Below are 23225 nucleotides of genomic sequence, written 5' to 3'. Positions count from 1 at the left end.
GGGGAGTTGAAACTATGCATGGCACTTAGTAACGATAAAAAGTTTTAGTTTCGTTTGTCTTGTAATTGTTAAATTATTCAAGGTCAAAGTTCGCATAAATTGCTCTTTTTGAGCCCGCTTAGCTGTATTAAATGTGCTGTAACTCCGTCCCTATTTCGCCTAGGAAGCTCAAATAAAGCTTATTGTACATGGAATTGAACAAGCATTCCAGTGATATATACCAAGCCTACCTTTGGATAAAAATATAATTTTCTCACGTGACCTTGGCCTTTGACCAACCCCCTTTTTCTCACTTGGGTATTCTGAATTGTATACTGCCGTGTGCTCCGATGTTTTTGCTTACAAACAAAAGTTACCCGAAGTAGATTGCTCAAATAGTCTCCGAGATATAACGTTTTTCTGAAATAGTGAAAAAATTTAAAAATAGCGTGCAAAAGCCACGGCCAGAGAGGGGTTACTTTCGAAAAGCAGCTTGCGAGTCTAAAGGTTAAACTGTTTAATGTTAAACAGTAATAGGTGGTTCTGACTTGTAAGACATGAAGGGAACTCTTTTTTGGAACATATTATTATGCTATTTTATCTCCAAAAATATATATATATATTTTTATTTTGGCGTTTTATGATATATTTAGACAAACAACTTTGTGTTCACTTTACTTGTTTCAGTACCTTTATCAATAATAATAAAATGTTTGCTCAAATCTTGTAGTGTATTCAAAATCGACATATGTCAAACTACTATCAGCAACTACTATCAGCTCTCCTGAGAAGTTAGTGTAGATGGGCATACAACAACATACAAGGGTCATCCAAGAAGTTAGCTAATTAAAAAATCAAAATGTAATGGAACAAAACACTTTATTATACACTGAAGTACAGGCCTTGGACTATGTTTCATAGTTGAGACACTTATCATAACGAGACACCATATTTTGTATCCCCATATTGAAGAATGATGCTGCTTTTGTTGATTACCAAGTGGTAACAGCTTGTATGACCGCATCATCATCCTCGAAGCTCTGGCCAGCAAGAAAAGCTTTCAGGTGCAAAAAGAGATTAAAATCAGATGGGGCAAGGTTTGGGCTATAGGGGGGATGAGGAAATGTTTCACGGCCAAAGTCTGTAAAGAGTCGTCGTGTTGCAGCTGCCATATGGGGACAAGCATTGCCGTCAATGAAAACAACACCACGGCTCAACATGCCACGTTGCTTGTTTTGGATTGTGCGATTCAATTTTTGTAGAGTTTTGCAATAGGTGTTGGCGTTGATGGTTTCGCCCGGCCTGCAAAAAGTCCAGAAGCAATACACCTTGTCTGTCCCAAAACACAGGACCTTCCGAGTGGTCAGTCAGAACCGGTCTGGCTTTGATCTTTCGTGGCAAGGACGTGTGCCTCCACTCGATGGACTGTCGTTTTGTTTCCGGATTCTCATGCAACACTCATGTCTCATCCCCAGTCACGATGCAATTCAAAAAGTCATCACCCTCCTCACACTACCGTCAAAAACAGTAATGCACTCCCTATTCGTTTCTTTTTGTGGTCTTCTGTCAGCAAGCATGGGACCCAGCAGGCACACAATTTGCAGAAGTTCAGTCTGTCCGACACAATTTCATGAAGCAGCGACCAGGAAATTTGTGGGAAATGCACAGACAGTGTTGTCAGGGTGAATCGTCGGTTATCTTTAACCTTTTCAGCGTGGGGGAACGTATATATATGTTTTCCCCTTTTGCGCTCAAATCGCAGATAACATATATATACGTTCTTCGTTTTTGAGTGCTTATGAAAATTATTGCTTGTTTCTATGTGGTTCGGCAATTGTTTTGCTGCAAAGGCTGGATATTTTAGTACATAACTTGACCGGTTCTTGCAGCACAAGTGTGGTATCTTTGTTTCTCTTACATGTTTACGAGTGACGCCTGTTCTGTGCTTTTTGTCGAGTTCGCACAATGGCCGACAATGCTGTCCCAGGTTGTTCCCGGCAGATATATGTGTAAAAAATGTGATTTGATCCATACAAAGCAAAGTCGTATTTTCCTCCAATTTATCCCTCACCGATGAAAAACGTGAATATCCGAATGTATTCTGCAAGAGAGACATCTAGCATGATTTTCATTAAAAAAAAAAAAAAAAAAAGCAGCATAAACTGTATGGCACCCAACAAGGGCTGAACCCATTCACATATACACCACCTTTCACAATATACATCAAACATCTAGACACTTACATTAGACATCACAAACTTCATACACTATGGTACCATTATTTACAAACATACTATTTTGACAATTTACACTATTTACATTTCTCCTCCTGAAATTTCACAAATCATTTACCTAGGTACTAGTTCCTTTGTGCCTCATAGGATGCATTGAAGACTATCACACGAAAGTGAACTTCTGTTGATTTAAATTTAACAAGAATCCAAAAACTATAATGTAGCATGTTTCGATGCCATAGTAAACTAAACTTCTCATTTTTTCATACTACATATTTGTTTTTATGATGAGCTGATTTTTAAATTTCTTACTCATATTGTAATTGTTTTTGGTTTGCAACACTGACGAAAGTATAAAATTATACCTCATAAAAATATAAAAAATACCTTATTTGGATGAATATGTATCATTGGTTGAATATTTTTAAAAAATAAATAATGAAAATTTTTAGAATTTTTTATTATGAGATGGCAACACTGATGCCTGAAACAAATTCATAAACTTTTGTAAATTATTTTGTAAACTTTAGTATTTTGTATTCAAACACAAAGTTGAGGGTCTGAAGATATGTTTGTATGCCATTGCCAACTTTATTTCTTGTATGCTTCATGTAATCTTTCTTTTCCCAGATGAATGGTAAATTTACTATTTCTCGTGATGTTGAAACCACTTTACGTGTCCAATGTCAATGTAATCATACTTAATAATAAATAGTAATTGATAAATAAAAATGTTACCTTACTGTAATGAATATCCATGAATACTTGGAAAAGTAAAGATATATATGTAAGAACAAACAATTTTTTTAAATTTTTTTGGAGATTTTGAAATATATTTTGGGATTGCAACACTGACGTCTGAAGAAATATACATAACGTTTCTGTACGGTAACTTCTATTCCTTAATATTTTGAATCAGTGTGCAAAATTTCATGTCTGTATAGCAAATATTAACAGTGAAATTAATTTTCACAAAAGGGTTAAAAATCATACGTTGGCTGTGAACTTTCCAATTATATCCATACGCACAGAAAAGGTTAATCTTCTCTTCCAGAGCATGGACCAATTCGTTTGGCACCAGAGATGGTCGCCCACTGTGTTCCTTATCATGCACATTGTTCCATCCTTCGTTAAAACTGTCGCACCCATCTCCGTACCATTGAGGCACTCCTAATCTGTTCACCATACACTTCACCAATTTGACGGTGAATTTTAGCTGCTGACACATTCCGTGCATTCAAAAACCGTATAACTGAGTGCACTTCATACGCGGTGGGTGTTTCGAATTTCTTGAACATTATTGCACTTCTGTCTTCTCTAACACTGACGTATCTGCCTTGCCAGTGGGTCCAACTACTTGGTGCGCATGCGCACTCTTGAGATTGCAGTGCATAAATTGCAAACTGAACTAACTTTCTGGACGTGCTTTGTAGTATTCAGACGGTCATATGACCTAATTTGAGACTTTATTGAGAACACCCAATCATGTCCCCATTTATATCAATTGGCATAGTAAGAAATGCTAAAAAAAATGATTAAGCAACCAGTACAGGCTGTTTGAGTAAAGCAAAATACTTCAATAGTATTGTGAATACAAAAACTTCCTAATAATTGTGTACTTACTTCTTTTCTAATTAAATGTTTGGCTTTTAAAGGCATTGTTCGAGTATATTATGACATCATTGCACGGATGTGCTCAGGTTCATTGATGACTGAACTTTCCTTAATAGAAAAATAGGAATGCATTAAAAATGCTGCTAACCACCACCTTACAAAATTCCTGGGTATGCCATGCCTTAATGTATCATACAGTAAGCATACTTTTCGTAACCATGTACAAATTAAAGACACTCGTCTAACAGGGCTAAACTGTATTTCATTATGTATATAAAATTAATTTTGAACTTACTTTCTGCCGTTTCTTGTTTTTATGTTGAAAATGTTCCCACACTACTAAAGAATGTCTACCTGGGTCCTCCATTCATGAACCTATTAAGAGTTATTGTGAACTAAAACCTTATGCCATACTCAGGCACATTTTAAAACTTTGCAAACTAGAAAAGAATACTCATCACACCATACATGGTGGTTGCCTTGCTGAGTGAGACCTTTTCATGCTATGCATGTTCATTGAGGCATGTCCTGCTGAATGTTTCCGATGCCACATGATTTGTGTTGGACAAACAATCATAATGATGATGAAGTTTGTGACTGGATCAAGGTCATCGAGTAAGTACATTCAACTTTACCCTTTGGAGTTGCTTGCTGAGTTAGTTGCTTCCTTAGCAAATTGCTCATTCAGTAACTAGCAAGTTACTATTCATTATCAAAAAAAAAAATCATGTTAGTAGCAGAACGCTTGATATGTTCTTAGATCCTAACGTTAACAACTGTACTATTGCATCATATTTCTAAACTTTCAAGTTCTTCTGTATTGGATTGTGGGAATACAAAGTTTATGTAAAAAAGTAATTAAGCTTTAATTTGAAGATCACATTCTCAACACCTACTCAAGTGATACACTGATTCCAACATTCAGTCCACTTTTCAAAGGCCACAAGCAATCATCAAAGGAAGGCATCTACAAAGCTTTTTCCACATGCCTGTTGAGTGCCATCAGAGTAGTACTGTGTAGTGGCTATAGACTGGGATTGTTTATGGTCATGTGGTTTGTAAGCCATGCTCTGCTTTAACTTCAAATCAATGCTGCATTCTTGAAAAGTTCCAGGTGCTTATCTCATGGTGTCATTCAAGGTCACACCTCTCTCTGACAGTTAGCAGATGCAAGCATGCAAGAGAATAAAAATTGGTCCCGTTTTATATACACCCTTGTATTAAGCTTATATTGTGTAATTTTGTAATTTGATCTAATTTTTATCTCGTACTAAAATAGCATTACTATGTGCAATGTGTACATAGTGTGTAGATATTTAAACTTGAAATATCCACAAAAATAATGAGAAAAACACTGTGACAATCTCTATTGAAGCAGATTTAAAGGTGTGGGGGCAGCTACCATATGTTGTATAGTAGGTAAATGTAAAGTTCCCTGTGCATGTATATATAGCACCGTGCCATGAATGCACATTCAGGGGATATGGGGGTAGGACCCGGCATTCTTGATGTCAGCGATTTTGGAGGTGATGTGATCACATCCAAACTCTGGCTGCCTTTACCTCCCAGGGCCCATTGATTTGAGGCTGGGTGAGTTCCAGAGCTGCTTTATGCAGGGACATTTCTCTCTTTCTATTTTCTCTGTATTATCTATTGATTGATTTGCTTTATTTTACTTGCTTCTTGTGCCACTTTTGGCTAATTTGCCAAGATGGGGATGAGTGATGATATGATGAAATTGATGAATGAACACTCACAGACATCCAGACCAGGATTCGTACCCGTGACCCCTGCCGCCGTAGCACGATATGCTTACCATTCCGCCACAGGTGCTGGCTCTCTGTATTATCATTGGGACAAACATCCACGTCCGAACCAGGATTTGAACCCGGGACCCCTGGCATTGCAGCGTGCTGTGATAACCACTGACTACTATCAAGTCTTAGTATAGTTCTGCAATGCGCAACCCTGGGAACTGACTGTAGATATATAGTAACATAGTATTTTAGATAATTTAATCATTTGTCCCGCACTGTAGCTGTGATGTCATGCTTTGGGCTCTGGCTATGGGATGTGTGCAGGTTTGAGTCTCCTTGTAGAAATGTAACAGCTTTTCTCATGAGATTTTGGGCTGCGTGTGAGACTGGTGAACACTCACAATCATGATTTAATTGGGGAGCTACGAATGAGTAGCATAGTAGGTAGGCAGGCCTTGGCCCTTAATAGTCTGTTGTGGCATGGGTTATTTATGTTTTTAGTTTAATCATTTCAAGGTGCGAGACCTTGATTGTCAATTCTTAACAATGTTAATAGAAAATATTAAATAGTTTTTGATTCAGTGAACTAAAACAATACAAATTGAATGTTCCAATATATTACTATCAGGGAAAAATGTGTTTCATTTTTAAAATATATGTATTTATAAACATAACCTGAAAAACCCAATAAAACCCAGTTTTGCCCAGTTTTTTTTTGTTTTATCTGAAAAGAAAACATCCAGGTTGGGTTGTTTTTTTTAAGAAAAAAAAACAGGCAAAATGCCAACCCTGATATAAATAACAGGTAGAACTTGAAGGCAGATTGTCAAACCCTTTCAAATGAAGAATAGCAGATTAAGGTTGGTTGGTTTCTCCAGTTATGTTTTTGATTGTACTGATCGACGGAATCATGTGGGGAGGAAGAAAGGTATACAATGGAAGACTGGAGAACATTGACATCACTAATCACTGATCCATAAGCTAAGAGTTGGGAATGCTGGAATAGGGAGGATTGAAAGTATGCTAAAAGGTAAGTTAAAAGAAGTACGATAATTAGGAAGAATGGACATTAAATGGAAGAGATGGGGAGACTGGCGCACATTTAAACATCGTGAATTTCCCAGCCTAGAGAAGAAATTGGACAGAGTTGACAGCAGTGGCAGTCGATGACAGCACTGAAGATACTGTTACCCTGTTCATCAGTTCTTAAACATTCAGGGTGAGAATGTGTGTCTAACTCCTCGAAAAAGAATTCACCTCAAAAGCTGTAAGAAGATTATAACCATGTAGAAGGTCAAGGGGTGAGTTTAATTATATAATATTATTGCTTATGGATAGGTTTGTGTGCTATTATTGTGAAACATATGTATGTTATCTTTTCCCTATGGATTGTGGATTTGTCTGTCATAGTCCTACAGAGCAGATTTGAACAGTTCTGTCAGGGCACATTTGAACAGCACTAGAAGCACATTTGAAGAGCGATCAAAGTTTCCCTTAAGTTCATCATAAAAAAAAAAATATTAACTAAAGTATTCACAAGATTTTACATGAATGACAGGAGCTTTGCTTACAAAATTTCTTGAACATTTTAAGAAACATGTTAGACATAGCAAACTATTTTACTATTGGATAGCTATTGCACTCTTGATGCTATTCTGTTTGCAAAAGAGAAGGAATGTTAAACATGCGGTTTCCAATAAGATTAATAAAAACAAGACACTGTTCAAAAGTGCTCCATGTCTGTTAAAATGTCCCCCATGCATGGGGCAGAGTTGAACATATTACGGATGCTCTGTTTTATGCATGTAACTTGCAAAATAGCTTTGATTTTTGTCTAAAATTGTTTGTGTGTACTAGAAGACTGTTTTTTTTAACCTATTAAAAATAATAAAATCGGTGAAGTGTTCAAATGTGCCCCAGTCTCCCCTAATTGAAACACTAGATCAACTCCAATCAATATCTCAGTCAGTGTCATAGTGACCTCTCTTTGGGTGGGAGGGCAGAAGGGGTTGAATGGTAGCAGATGAGAGGTAGAGTATAAGGGACAAGTAGTTGAACACCAATTACATTAAGTATGTAGTAACAGTGTAGTTACTCAATGCTCATTTCACGATGCTGTGAAGGCACATAGCAAACCTCCAGTTGCACAGCATGCTTTCATCCAGGGTCCCAGGTTTGAATCTCAATCTGAGTATGGGTGTTCTTTGCGAGTGTCCATCATATCGTCACTCATCCTCAACTTCACAGTTAGTCAAAAGTGTCAGAAAAGCAAGAAAAATCAATCATGAAGGCACACAGATGAGATGTGGTGGTAGGAGCTATAAGTTTCAAATTCATGTTATGTACTGTATTGTGTAAGGAGTGTATCGAAAAGTAGGTATCAACAAGGAGACGGCAAACACACTCAAAAAAAGAAGACAACAATGAGAGAAAGTAGTATTTATGAAACCACCTCGTGTTGAGTACAACGTACAGAAGCAAATACAGTTAGCATTCATTACGGACATATGAACGCAGTTTTCGTTTGACCCCACTCATCAATTTCCGCACAGTATCAGAGGTGCAGTGTTAACATGCAGCAGACCAGAATTTCTGGCATTCAGCCATGTTGCGAATAGGTTGACCTTTCTGACGGAAGATTCGTTTCACAATTCCCCAATATCGTTCAATCGGACCGAGCTGTGGACAGTTGGGTGGGTTGATGTGTTTGCCAACAAAATTGATGTTCCGTTCAGTGAGCCACTGTACTGTGGATCGAGCATAGTGGGCAGATGCCAAATCTGGCCAAAACATGCCTTTTATACAAGGGACGCATGCGTTTCTGCAGACATTCCTTTCTGTACGTTTCCGCATTAATGGTTCCTTTTGTATAAAACGCAGGAGTTTGTATAAAACGTAGGAGAACGCAAGCCACAAGAACAAATAGCTTGCCACACCAGCACCTTCTGTCCAAATTTGTCCACTTCCACATACTTGTCACCCATAGTCACACCACTGCCTGTTATATAATACTGTGGTCCTGGCAGTGTTTTCTAGTCCTCTTTGACATAGGTTTCATCGTCCATCAACATGCATTGCTCTTGTGTCTTCACAATGCGGTCATACAGCTTGCGAGCCCTTGTTTTGGCTCTCATCTTCTGCTCCAGCCTTTGTTTGGGCACTTTTTGGTTTTTGTAGGTTTTCAAATTGTGTCTGGCTTTGACACGTTGGATCATTCCGATCGTCGTCCCAGCTTTTTTTGCCAAATCGCGAACAGACATCGATGGATTTGCTGTGATCAACTTCACCACTTTGTGGTCCAATATCGGGTTACAGGGACCCCTGCTCGCGGCATGTCTGCAAACATATAATGTTCACCAAATTTTCCAGTGATAGATTTCACAGTTGCATGATGGACTCCATACCGTTTGCCTAGCTGATTGTATGTAATGCCCTTTTCAGTACACCAACTGTGCACGATGTCCAGTTTCATGTCCAGTTTCACTCGCAACATGCCCTATTCAGTACTCACCACAACAGGAATCACACAGCAGACAGCATTGTGAGACCAACTGAGCAGCTGCCATTGTGAATGGTCGCAGATGTGGCCTAGAGCACTTGGAGGCTCATAGTGGTTTGGATCCCACTTTGAAACTGTAGGTCCAGTCCCAATTAGCCTTACTGTGCATAAAGTGGACTCAAAAAGACCAAATCAATCTTGTTCTACTTGAGACCTCTGCATTAACCTCTAGCAGCCAGCTGAGACAACTGCTATCCTGTAACTCCTTTGAGGACAGTTGGGATAGCAGTTGTTCCAACAACGCACATCATCATTTAACATATTATTTCTACAAAACTAATCAAGATTTTTCACGATATACTCGAAAATCAGAACAATTTACTTAGTGCTAGTTCTGTACAGGCATTTTTATAAAAAAAAATATTTTATCAGTGAAAAATATGCACTGTGTAGCATTGTTACTGAAAATCAGTTGTCACATCAGTCTTGTGGACACTAATTGCTTGAAATATGCAGGGTGTCACCATGAAAGACCTACCTTTGATATCATGTGGTGCCCGGCTCTGAATATTTTTTATTAAAAGGCCAAAGAAAATAATTTTTTGAAAAAAAATCCTAATTTTCAGTAAATTTTGGAATTTGGGTCTGTTCTAGGGATGGCCAGATCTAGATTCTGGCAGATCGGAAATACGGATCTGGATCCAGAACTTTCGGGTCCAGATCTGGATCAGTTTTGCTCCCACATGAGCGCTTCTTTGGAAAGTAAGAATGTGTTTATAACATATTGTTACCTGCTAATATACATATATAGTGCGTGTGTGTGCGCACCTACGTGATTTGTAATTAATATACTTATAAGGGAGGTCTAAGTATCCCCCTCTGATTTCCATGAAACTTGGCAGGTGTATTATAGAGGGGCCCAAAGGAAGAAATACGTGTTTTTTTGTTTCAGCTAAAAAACTGTTTTAGGGGGCAGAATCCCCTCAAATGTCAAGATGAGGACGAATTGACCCCTGTCTCCCCCACAGATTTCCATGAAACTTGGCAGGTGTATAGAGGGGCCCAAAGGAATAAATACGTGTTTTTTTTTGTTTCAGCTAAAAAAAACTGTTTTAGGGGGCAAAATCCCCTCAAATGTCAAGATGAGGACGAATTAACCCCTGTGTCCCCCCACAGATTTCCATGAAACTTGGGCCCAAAGGAAGAAATACGTGTTTTGGTGTTTCAGCTAAAAAAATAAAAAAACTGTTTTAGGGAACCCCTCAGATGTCAAGATGAAGACAAATTGACGCGGGGATCTGATCCCTGTGTGGCACTCCGATTTCCATGAGATTTGGCAAGTGTATAGACGGGCCCAAAGGAAGAAGTACGTGTTTTTGTGTTTCAGCTAAAAAACAGTTTTAGGGGGCGACCCCCCCCCCCCCTTCAAATGTCAAGGTGAGGAGAAATTCAAATGGGGATCTGACCCTGAAATCACGTAAATATGGCATAGGAAGAAACAGGGGGCATAGGGCCCCTCTACGTATACACCTGTGAAATTTCATGGAAATCGGAGGGGGACACAGAGGTCAGATCCTTATTTCAATTTGTACTCATCTTGACATTTGAGATTTTTTTTTTGCAAAAACAGTTTTTTTAGCTGAAACAAAAAAAACATGTATTTCTTCCTTTGGGCCCCTCTATACACCTGCCAACTTTAATGGAAATCGGAGGGGGACACTTAGATAACCTCCCTTCTTAGTCTTACACTTTATAATATATGCAGTGTTATATAATTACAATGTTTTATTTTAATTTGTAAAACTGTAACTATAGAACAATTGTATAATTTTTGTATAACATTTCTATCTTGTTAAATGAGTTAAAGGTTTCGTCCTCGAATGGAATGTCTCACATTTATGTGTGTTTCCATTTCCAATACATTCGAATGAATACATATTCGTTTCAATGGCATTTACAAAATCACCGCTGACATTTTATGTTAAACAAGTAAGATTATTTTTGTTCACGAGTGTGTTAGCCGATGCGTAGCAAAGTATTTTAGGAACAACACTTGAAAAAAATCATGAATGACCAACTAATGAAAAATTTATTTGTAATCGAAGATCATAATACCTTTTAAGGTGTGGTAATATTATAATGGTATTGAGATACAAAACTCTTGGATCCAGATCCGAAACTTTTAGATCCAAGAGTTTCGTATCTCAATCCCATTATAATATTACCACACCTTAAAAGGTATTATGATCTTCAATTTGGCCATCCCTAGTCTGTTCCACCAGGTCTCTAATATGCACAGATTTAAAAGAAAAGGACAAAAAAAGTTTCTCATGGTACGAACATGCACCTACAATCTACCAAAGATTCAGCACTTACCCTTGCATAACAAGGTGGACATAATCAAAAAAAAAATTTAAAAAATGGAAAAATATGCTAATATATAGGAAAAGTTTATTTTTTGAATATTCATATCAAGCCAGGAATAAGAATTACTTCAATAGGCATTTGCTTGCAACACCACAATGCCCTTCAAGAAACAATAATTAAAACCACAAAGATCATTCAAATAATCAAGATGAGGTTATCAGTCATTTCAGAGACAACCCACTCTCCTCAACAATTTCCAAGATGTCAAACTTGTTAAAACTGTTGCCATTCGTAAGCACGCAGCAACATTGCAGACTAGTTGTTCTGAAACAAACTACATTCTTGGGTTTGATTTAAATTTCTGAGACTTTTTACCACTGATTTTTTCACTGACTCTTAACTCATCCTTAGGCTTTTCCCCAACTTTCCAAATTGGGGATACTGTGTTAAATGAGTGTTTTTGAGGGGGTAATGCTATTATAGAGGGATGTGCCTCCTTTGCCTCTACCTTTGGGAGGGGGGGATCCTTGTTTGCACCTACTTGGATAAGATTCTGTGGGCATCCATGCCTTTAGAACCATCTCTTCAACCACCTCTCATTCCATATAGCCTGTATCACTGTCAGGCACATCGCAAGTCATTGGACATGGACTCATATGTGGCTTCCCCTGGTGGCATAGTGGTAATGTCACTGCCATTTAATTGAGAGGTCCTGAGTTTTGTACCCAGTTGAGGCACATAGTCCTTCGGATCCCACTTTAAACTAACTTTGGTCCCGATTAGCCTATCTGTGCATAAAGTGGACTTAAAACTCTAGCAACTCCACCTAAACGTGACATAGCATACAGGATTTATGGGTCTTGTGTAAATTGCTACAGGGATTTGTCAAATTATAATGTAATTCTACAAATCTGGCTTTAAAAGTAATTCACATTGTTCATAATATAACATGGATACTAAAATGTAACACCTAGCTGTGTTACCTGAAGGAGGCACCTTGAGTGTTGGATTATGCAAATTTTAGGGAATAAATCCTTAGGATTCCCATATGAACTAATGAAACACAATTAAGCAAAGGGTCTCGCTCATTGCACAGAAACCAGTCACCATTTTGATCAAGCCATGCTCTTTGTCTCCTGGTGTAAGTGCAGAATGCCTTCGTTGTTAGGTTTCCTTCTTTTAGCACAAATACACTGCACTTTTTTGGGGCTTCACCGGTACTTTACTAAAAAAGGTAAGAGAACTAAACCAAACAACGAAGGCATTTAACCTGATGCCAGATGAATGGCTGGGCTTCATCAAAAAAGTTACTGATGTCCGAGTGATGATTGAGACCTGTTACCAAACCACACACACATAAACTGACACTGGTGGTTGAAGTGGGAATTACAGCTAAGAAATATTTACAAAACAACAAAACCAGATTTTAATATCTGAAGAAAGTGTTACATTGTCTTGTATATCGCAACAAAAGTAAATATTAAAATTATAATATTTTGCATTTCTCCATATTACAAAACTTCCTTTCCTCCAACTCAAAGCTATAAATTCTCCATGAGGGATTTTGCACGTTTGAGATCTGAAAGCAAATTGTGTGTGTTTTAAAACATAACATAGTACAAGTTTAGTATTTTATGTATTAAATAACATCAATGAACACTTAATAACAATGTGTGTGTGTTTAAAAATGGTCATTCTGATGGATGCAATGTACAATAACTTTCAAATATGATTATAAATGGAGTTAAGGGGGACAACAAAGGCCATGGACAAATAAAACAATGGAGAAATGAAAAACAGGTAAATTTATCACATAATTGAACCTTGTGTTAAATTAAATGTAAAGAATTTTTTTTTCATAGCAAAATGTACAAAATATTTTTCAACTATAGCAACATCACTATAAATCCAAGCATAATAGAAGTATACTTTTCATCTACAAGTGGCTGAATTTGACTCTAAATAAAGAGCATAAGTAGATGAAGGAAATGAGGTAATAAGTTGTAAAATTACATTGATGGCCAATGGAATTTACTGTTAGAAAAAAAATTAAGTGTGTTGGTTTTATTACTGTCCACATGTGTGTATGGGGTGCAGCTTTAGTGGTAAATAAATGATAAACCTACACAATTATTGTGAGACATTATATTTTACTTATACCTTACCATATTTTCTTAGGCCCAGTTTTTAGATTAAAGCATTTTCGTTGCCATTGTTATTAACATTTCTGCTGTGATCGAATTCTACAATGTCAAGTGAAAAAATTTTACACCATTTTGATGCCATAGCATAACCAAGAAGAGAGCTCTCCATCACATGGGAGATTAAATGGTGGCCGAGTATGATCTAATAGGTGAGATTGATGTTACAAAAAATGTATCAAGTTCCAGTTTATTCACACAATATCTTTTAAATTAAATAACCATTTCCTCTATTTAAATATGTCTCCCCATTTTAAATATATTAGTTATTAAATGAAAACCAATTAACTTGGTATGTCTTTTATGCAGTATATATTATATTATGGTCTGCATGCATTGATTAGCATTTACAATCACAAATGCTAACCAATGCCTCCCCGATGGCACAGTGGTAGTCCCGTCGCCTTCTAATTAAGGGGTCCCAGGTTTGATACCCGGTAGAGGGACATAGTGGTTCGGATCCCACCTTAAACTGTAGGTTCAGTCCCGATTAGCCAGTCTGTGCATAAAGTGGACTTAAAACAAGAACTCAACAAATACTAACCAGAATGTTACGTGAAATGCCTCCGTGTACAGTATTGTCTGCTATGAAAAATGCTATAAGATTTTTGGAAGTGTTTATGTAGCATTTATGCTAATAAAAATGTTAACGGAAATGTTTCCATCAAAGCAGGCCTTTTTCTGTAAAAAAAAATAATAATAAACATTAATTCAAGTTAGAAGAATATGAAAAATGCCAACTTCATTATTTTCATGGACATCTTATCAGATTAATTAGCTCACCATTTTAATCAGTGTTTTCCTAATTAAAATGCCATACTTAATACCGTATTTCACAGCATAATTGTCGCCTCAGATAACGAAACCAATGACTGTGGTGCATAATCAGCACTTCGCAACACTGTAGTAAATTTTCTCAAGTGTACTATTTCGACCAAAATGCACAAATCAATAAAAAATAATGCCTAATGTGTTAACTCTTTTCAGACTGGAAAAATGTTTGCTAAACTGTCACGAAGAAATGATGTTCGTCGATTTAAGACTGTTCAGTTTTACATATATTCATCCTAATCTTGCACCAAAGACAGTTTAGTGATAAATGATTTGTAAGTAGGCAGATTTATTATTAAAAAAAAAAATCACATCATGGTCACACACCAATTTAGGCATAAAATCTGCTACAATTATGCGATGAAATATGGTAAATGTTCTTTAGTGTATACATATAGCATACCTAGGTCTACTGAAAAAAGTGCTGTTCAGTGCATTGTAATTTAAAAAGAGCACGCTCTTTGAGATTAACTTATCATAAATGTTCTGTTTGATAATATTCAGGCTAGATGGTGGGTGCCTTATGAAATACCAGGTGACATGGCAAAAATCAACACGATAGGAATGCAATCAGTTTGTGCGTGCATGTTTCGTTAAGCTGAGAGTTCATATCCCTGTCTCTAGGCATCACTCGCAGTGTTTTGGGTAATGTTTTGGTCCCCAAGATCACAGGACCTTACACCGTGCGACTTCTTTTTGTGGGGTTTCATCAAAGACAGGGTATTCGTCTCACCGATGCCACGTGATATCGCAGCCCTAAGGGAGGGTATCATCGCAGCGATAGACACTATCTACAAGCTCATGTTGATGCGAGTGTTGCAAGAAGTAGACTATCGTGTTTATGCGTGTCATGTCACCTGTGGTGCATAAATTGAACATTTGTAGGTGTTAAAAAAACTGAGTTCCTCGTTCATTCTGGATTGGTTTCATTAACAAAAGTTCAATACTTTACTTGCAATAAATATTTGAAACCCTTCAAGTATTTGTGAAACACCCAGCATATCTTTCTAACAATGGATTATGCAGATGAATACTACAAGAAATACCATTAATCCCAACAGAACTGAAAACACAAATCCTTTGTTCATATAAAACTGCAATATCTTTCTATACAATCCAGAAATGCAAAGTTTGATCTACTTTAATTAATGGGCATGTGCTGTAAATAGTAATGGACTGTGAGTGTTCAGAATGAGGGGGAGGGGGGTTGGACCATACATCTAACTTCATTACAGAACACTGAATTGATTATTGTAAAGGATTAATCATTAAAAGACTGTTATAGGCAGTGGTAGAAAAACTCAAAATGATTCATGTACGAGCTAGTTTTGTGTGGGGGAGGGGAGCAAATACAGTCTATCTTAAAGTCCAACTAACATAAAACTACCCATTGGATTAAAAGCAATTAATTCTTGAATGGCTTTCCTAGAGAAGGTTCTACAGCATGAATAACTATACTACACATTCTAATTAATAGCTGGCTGACTCTACCATATCGTGGCAGATTTTAAAATTAGGGTAGAAACAGTGCAAAAATTTATAATGGCACATTTATTACTCTGATTTAATGATACACGTGACACAGAAAACACACAAACATTAAAAACACATACTGTATTCATTACTTTAAAAAATGGTAATGGGAATTTCTTTAAGCAAACTCAAAATATTAAAAATATACATATTTCTTTTAGAACTAAAGTTGAAAATTCAGACGCCAAGTCAAAATTTTCAGGTGCCATGGCAACCGTGCACCCTGTATTTTCTACCCTTGGTTACTGGGTTCATTTCCCATTAGATTTACCCTACTTCAGTTGTTATCTTGAGCAACTATTTATTGCATTTTATTTAATAATTTAATGAAATAAAATATTATTACATTTCTGGAAGAAATGCCCCTTTTAATGTTTTTACAATTTTATCTATGAAAATTATTTTTTTCTCAACATTGCACAAACATTTGCATATTTAAATCCATGTGTTAAATTCAACAAAATAATGTGTGTAAAAAAGGGTATATGTTTTCATTATTGAAAAAAATTATGCCCTTCCATAAACATAAGAATACTATTCACGATCAATACTTTTATTTTGTACATGATCGAGAGTGGTAATTGTCATAAAAGTATGGAACACAAAATTTCTCAACAATTCGCATAGCAAATAAAGGATGAATTTTCACAATAAATTATATGCAATAAATACAGTCCATCACAAATAAATAGCACCACTCGCAAAATTGCATGTTGAACGTGATTTCTGAGATGTTTGCGAGTTATTTCATAATATAATGATCTTATTTTCAAGTCAACTGCAAGGTTGAAGTCCGAGGTGCATTGCAGCACTCTTTGGTTTGCTACAGTAGTTCAGATTACCTCCAATTGGTGTCTCTGTACTCAATATACAAATGGTGGACAATGGCAGGGTTGTTTTGCTCTATGTTTACAGCAGTTGAAATGTTTCTGTACAACTAGTACACTGACTGTTAGCTTGTACAGAACTATGTTTTATTAACATAAGCCATTTAACCTTTTCAGTCCCAAGCGTCTCGATCGAGATACCCAAAAGTAAACCTCACGGTCCCAAGCATCTCGATCGAGACGCTGTGTCAAGGTCGTAGTTTTTACGTTATAACGTTTCTATTTTTGGCTAGAATTTCGATTTTTTTTTTATATTGTTCCTAACACATGTATTTAACAGAAATGTTTTTTTGCATATTTTTTTTTTTTTGTCTCCATGAAAATGGAGGGGAAAAGGCGGGGAAAGGGACGTCTCTTTTCAAGGTCAAATTTTTGCCGGCAAAGGAAGACCGGCTTTGTTGTTGTTCTAAAGCAATGCTTTTTCACTCCCGCCTGTGAACTGCATTCGAAGGAAGCTTGTTTATCAGTATCCGATGTCAAAATGAAAGTTTTCCGTGAGGGCGCAAGCAGGGGGGAGGGCGGAGGGGGAAGACTGGTTGTTGAATCTGCGTTGTGAGAATGGAATTTCGAAGCACGCTGAAGGAAACCTTTGTTTTTTTAGCACAAGTGTCCATAAGTTGCGACAGGGGTTACCCTGCATTGTCTAAAATAGAATTTCAAGCAGCTGCAAGAATCGGCGCTCATTTTTCACTGCGTTCTAGCTTTTCGTCCGTGAATGTTGTGCGTAGGTGTCGTTTTGTACCCAAGTGCGAGGACATTTTTTGGGCGAAGTGGCAATTTTTTAAAATAATTTTTTGGGGTTTTCTCCCTTCCCCCTCCATATATACGCCAAATTTGCATAAATTTTGCATTTTGTGCATTTTGACATTTTTTTCGGGGGGAAACACAATTTTTTTTAAGAAAAGTATTTTTGAGGGGATTTCCCCCCTTTCCCCCTCCATATGTACGCCGAATGTGCATAAATTATACAGGGTGATTCTAAAGGTATAGTACAAACGAAAACCACAGATACCTCCCATGAAATAGAGACGAAAGTTCCCCTTCCACTTTGCCGAGAGATGCCTCCGTGAGGAGCTAGACAACGCCGAAAACGTGTGAAAATGAACTTCACACCTCTGTACAGCCAGTACCAGTGAAGATAGAAAGGCGGAACAAAGAAGTCAAAAGGAACACCAAAGTTGCCCATCCGAAAAACACTAGGCGGCAGCTGCGCAACGCATGCGCATGGGGTTCCACAAAGGAAATAGGAGTGTCCCGCAAGACAAGTGAAGGGAAAGGGTAGCGCTCGACAACGGTAGGGAGAAAAGAAGCTGTGAAGCATGAAGTAACAATTGCACAGCGGGAAACAAACACATGCAGCGCGTGGGGAGTCCCCAAACACAGTGGGGAGACACCGCAGCAAGAACAAAGCACGGTTCAACAAAAGAGAAAGAGGACCGGACGTGGAATGGTACCTGTCAAGGAGACAACAAATGAGGGACGAGGGATTCCCCGTAGCAGCACCGAGGGGATGTCACACAGAGGTCGTGCGCCAGCAGGACAAACACAGCAACTACGGGCACAGGAGGTTTATTGCCACGCAAAGGTGCACTTACAGATAGGAATAGTACGTAGTCGTACTCCGAACTGACGTTGTTACAAAAGTTGCTCAAATTGACGACCACCACATTCAATGCAGGCATTGCAGCATCGCAGGAAATTCTGGCGAACCCTATCAAAAATCCCTGGCATGGTACACACCTCGGCTGATGCTGCAAGTATCCGCGCTACCAATGTTTCCTTGTCAGGCACCGGGGTCTCGTAGACGAGTGTTTTCACGTGGCCCCACAAGAAGAAATCCATTGGTGTGAGGTCAGGCAAGCGGGCAGGCCAGGGGACGGGGCCCTCTCTGCCGATCCAGCGCTGTGGGTAGGTACGGTGCAAAAGGGTTCGCACTGTGCCATCAAAATGTGCAGGCGCTCCATCCAATTGAAACCACATACGATGTCGCACGTTGAGGGGTACATCTTCTAGCAGCTCTGGAAGGACTGATGCAAGAAAGGTGCGATAGAGGCGGCCATTTAAACGTGGTGGCATCAGGTATGGACTGATAATCTATTCATCAATGATACCTGCCCAGATATTCACTGCAAACTGGGTCTGATGGTGCACCTCGACTGCTGCATGTGGATTTTCATAATCCCACACATGGCTGTTTCAGCAATTGAAGATGCCCTCACGGGTGAATGTTGCCTCGTCCGTGAAAAGCACATGGCACAAAAAACGGGGATCGTCGGTACAAAACTGCAACAGTCGTTGACAGAATTCCACACGTCGTGGGTAATCCCCAGCCTGCAACGCGTGGACTCGCTGTGGATGATAGGGATACAGCAGATCATCATGAAGGACACGCCACACTGTCGACTGTGATACTCCCACTGCACGTGCAATGCTACGGGTGCTAGTGGACGGTGTGTCATCCACGCGAGCAAGTACGTCCTCCTCGACCGCCGCGGAGCGCACATGTCTTGGGTGACCGACATGATGGCCTGCACGTAACACACCCGATTCACCAAGGGTACGGTGCACATTCGAAAACAACCTGCTGTCGGGTTGTCGCCTCTCCGGATACCGTCCGCGATAAAGGCGTGCAGCTGCTCGGCCATTGCCATCTGCAAGGCCGTAGACAAAATGCATGTCCCTAAGTTCTACAAATGTGTAGCGTTCCATGGTACGGTGAGGTGCACAGGTGGCACACACACACACACACACACACACACACTGGTCACAACGGCTTCGAAACAACGTACTCAATTGTCGTACGTCAAGCACACCACCACCGCACCGGCTCTTTCACTGACACGCTCCCTGACGCTGCACTTCCAATCAGCCCACACGTCCGCACGGCGCTTTGGTACAATCAGCTGACGTTCCTGAGCCACCCGTGCCTGTGCTCTTCACTACCTGACCACTGCCGTCAGGTGGTGCCTTGTCATCGTGGAACACATGTAGCGTCCTTCATTCTTGCCCCATTCACCCACAACACGTACTTCGTCCGTCTTGCTCGAGCCAACGGGGAGCACTACGTACGATCGTGTGGTGTTTGTGTACACCAATGTGGGGTAACCCAGCAGTTGAACAGACGTGCATTCCCCCACGTAGCTTCATTACACGATTGTCCCACTAAGAGGCTGATTGGGCCCCATCACGACGTTTGTTACAACGTCAGTACGGGGTACGTGGTCCTATCTGTACGTGCACCTTTCATTAGCAATAACCTCCTGTGCCCATAGTTGCTGTGTTTGTCCTGCTGGCGCACGACCTCTGTGTGACATCCCCTCGGTGCTGCTACGGGGAATCCCTCGTCCCGCATTTGTTGTCTCCTTGGCAGGTACCATTCCCCGTCCGGTCCTCTTTCTCTTTTGTTGCACCGTGCTTTGTTCTTGCTGCGGTGTCTCCCCACTGTGTTTTGGGGACTCCCCTTGTGCTGCACCGCCAGCGCCGCCATTTCTGCCCCGAACCATGTACGCGTCTGTTGCCTGTCGAGTGTCACGGACCACCACTTTGCTTGCATTCTCGGTGTGTTTTTACATCCTACGTCGTCCTCCCGTGGTTCTGCAACCCCACACTACTTTTCTCGACTGCACTGCTTCAGTCATGGTGTTTGTTTCCCGCTGTGCAATTGTTACTTCATGCTTCACAGCTTCTTTTCTCCCTACCGTTGTCGAGCGCTACCCTTTCCCTTCACTTGTCTTGTGGGACACTCCTATTTCCTTTGTGGAGCCCCATGCGCATGCGTTGCGCAGCTGCCGCCTAGTGTTTTTCGGATTGGCGACTTTGGTGTTCCTTTTGACTTCGTTTGTTCCGCCTTTCTATCTTCACTGGTACTGGCTGTACAGAGGTGTGAAGTTCATTTTCACACGTTTTCGGCGTTGTCTAGCTCCTCACGGAGGCATCTCTCGGCAAAGTGGAAGGGGAAATTTCGTCTCTATTTCATGGGAGGTATCTGTGGTTTTCGTTTGTACTATACCTTTAGAATCACCCTGTATATTGTCTGAATCTGTGATTCATTCTGCGTACAACGGTATATCTTTCATATCTCTAGGGCATTTAGTTTCTGAGCTATAGTCATTTCAAGATACCGCTGCATTTTGAAGCTTGAATCAGTGGCGTGCCGATCATTCCTTTTGGGGGTACAACTCAAGTTACATTGGTCATATGATAATAATGCAAATATTTTTGTGTTCCTTACATGTCAGCGATCATTTCCATGTGCATGTCGACACTGTCATGTACTTTTTTCTTGGGGGGAGGGTGGGGGAACCAAATTTTTTTTTCCGAAATTTTGGAATTTTGAGAGTTAGCCCCCTCCCCCGCCACATATACGCCGAATTTGCATAAATTTCATATAGTCTGAATCTCTGGTTCATTCCGCGTACAACGGTAAATCACTCATCTCTCTAGGGCAATTAGTCTCCGATCTACACTCATTTAATTGAAACTCTGCATTTTGCTCAAAATCGGCTCGGGACAGAGAGGCTTACTTGTGAAAATGGCCTTGGGACTGAAAGGGTTAAGTTCAAAATATGCGGAAAGTTTGCGAAGGCTACAGAAGCAAGAAGTGCATGGTGTGCCTTCTCTACAAGACCGGTGTGGCAGAAAAAGGAAACAACTGCATGGTTGGATCAGGAGATGGTTCGTTTGGCTTTATGGGATAGAGCTTCCAGCTCCAAGGAAATTGTCGCGAGTCTCTCTCGTATTGCAGGTTACAGTATAAGCTGTATGACTGTTGTCAGACGATTGAATGAAAAAGAGTTTACGAACAAAGTCCGTGAAAGGAGGTATGGTGCGACATGTTATTATTTCAGATGAAAATAAGTTTATGATATTGTAGTGTGTGAAAACTTGTAAACAGTAGGCTAGTACCATTAAAAGCTGCCTGTGGTGGTCTAACAAAGTATTGACATTTTTAAAACATCGTTCTTTGAGCAGTTATGGTATTTTCCGTGTAATTTTGATCATTTACATATAAAAAATGAAGGAAAAAGGTGACCTAAGCTACAGTATGCGTTAATTATAAATTTCTGAATAATGCAGTCACTACATGTATAAAGAGTATAATTCTTGTTTAATTACACGTTTACAATAAATAACCACAGTTTAAATATCACCGAAAAAGTGTGCATGCTCAAGAAGCAGTTTCTAATAACTACTTCATCTGAAAATATAATAATTTTCAAAGTGATGCTATTTTTTTTTTGTGACAGACTGTAGTTGCTGGATATAATACAAAAAAAGTTTGGTTTGGTGTGAGTTGGTGTTTTAAGTCCACTTTATGCACAGTAAAGCTAATCGGGACTGGACCTACAGTTTAAAGTGGGATCCGAACCACTATGTGCCTCCACCGGGTGTCGAACCCGGGACCCCTTGATTACAAGACAATGATGCTACCACTGCACCATCGGGGAGGACCCTACAAAAAAAGTAACGTCAATCAAATGGGATTATAAACCCAGAACCTACAGCACATAAAATTTATACGCTACTACAGGAGGACCAATTGGACACTTGGAAGTCCAACATTATCTTCGCCTCACGAGACTGACTTGGAAAGCTTCGAAACTTTGAAGTGCTTTTAATTTGAAATGACTGGCTAGTGCACAGTACTCTTACAGTGAGCAGCCCTCATGATGGCAAGGGAAGTGGGGTGCACGGAATACAAAGCAGACAACAGCGGCGGCGCCGAGAGTTGACGACGTCAAGGGGTGCTGCCCCCACCTCCTTCTACAGGCTGCTGCATTTCTTATCATGCTGGATTGGTCGCTTTCCTGCTCCCCACTTCCTTTGCCAGCATGTAGGGTGAAAAGATCTATAGTAACTTGGCATATCAATACCTACAGGGTACCCTACCACTACACAAAGTCCCTTCCTAAACTCAGTTTCCCAAATGCCAGCCAGAACTTCAAATTCAAGCAATTGAGGGGAGTGTTTGAACAGCACTATTCTGGGAGAGAAAATTCCCCGCTCATCCTTCTTCTGGAAAACAGCAAGCAACCATATACTTAGATCCAGAGATATATGCACGAGATGTATTAACAGATTTATCTTTCACCTTCAACATTTAAATGATTGAATACTAATAATAAGAGATGACTTGTGGAAATGCTAATTTTAAGTTATAAAAAAGGTAAAGTGATCCCCTGGTGGAGTGGCTGCGGTGGCTCAGTCGGTAACGCATCTGACTACCATGCTAAAGGTCCCGGGTTCGATCCCCGGCCAGTTCAAATCCGGGAACTTTTCTAACGTTGGAAGCGGCTCCGGTGCCCACCCAGCATCTAATAACA

At 39.5% G+C, this 23225-nt stretch overlaps 1 protein-coding gene across 4 annotated transcripts in view; it reads right to left on the bottom strand.

The window, feature by feature from the left end:
• Positions 1–12870: 12870 nt before the first annotated feature.
• The window catches only part of LOC145987635 (COMM domain-containing protein 4), a 136611-nt gene continuing 126256 nt past the window's right edge, over positions 12871–23225 (bottom strand). For all 4 annotated transcript variants that reach the window (XM_083122095.1, XM_083122109.1, XM_083122102.1 and 1 more), the window contains exon 9: positions 12871–13029. In XM_083122095.1, the coding sequence (XP_082978221.1) occupies positions 12992–13029 (38 nt within the window). In that variant the 3' untranslated portion in view covers positions 12871–12991. The remainder of the gene's footprint in view (positions 13030–23225) is intronic.

This window comes from Lepisma saccharinum, chromosome 1 (genome assembly GCF_977018435.1).
Source record: "Lepisma saccharinum chromosome 1, izLepSacc3.1, whole genome shotgun sequence".
Taxonomy (NCBI): Eukaryota; Metazoa; Arthropoda; class Insecta; order Zygentoma; family Lepismatidae; genus Lepisma; species Lepisma saccharinum.
The sequence above is the reverse complement of the archived record's forward strand: the minus strand, read 5'-3'. Positions and strand labels throughout refer to the sequence as shown.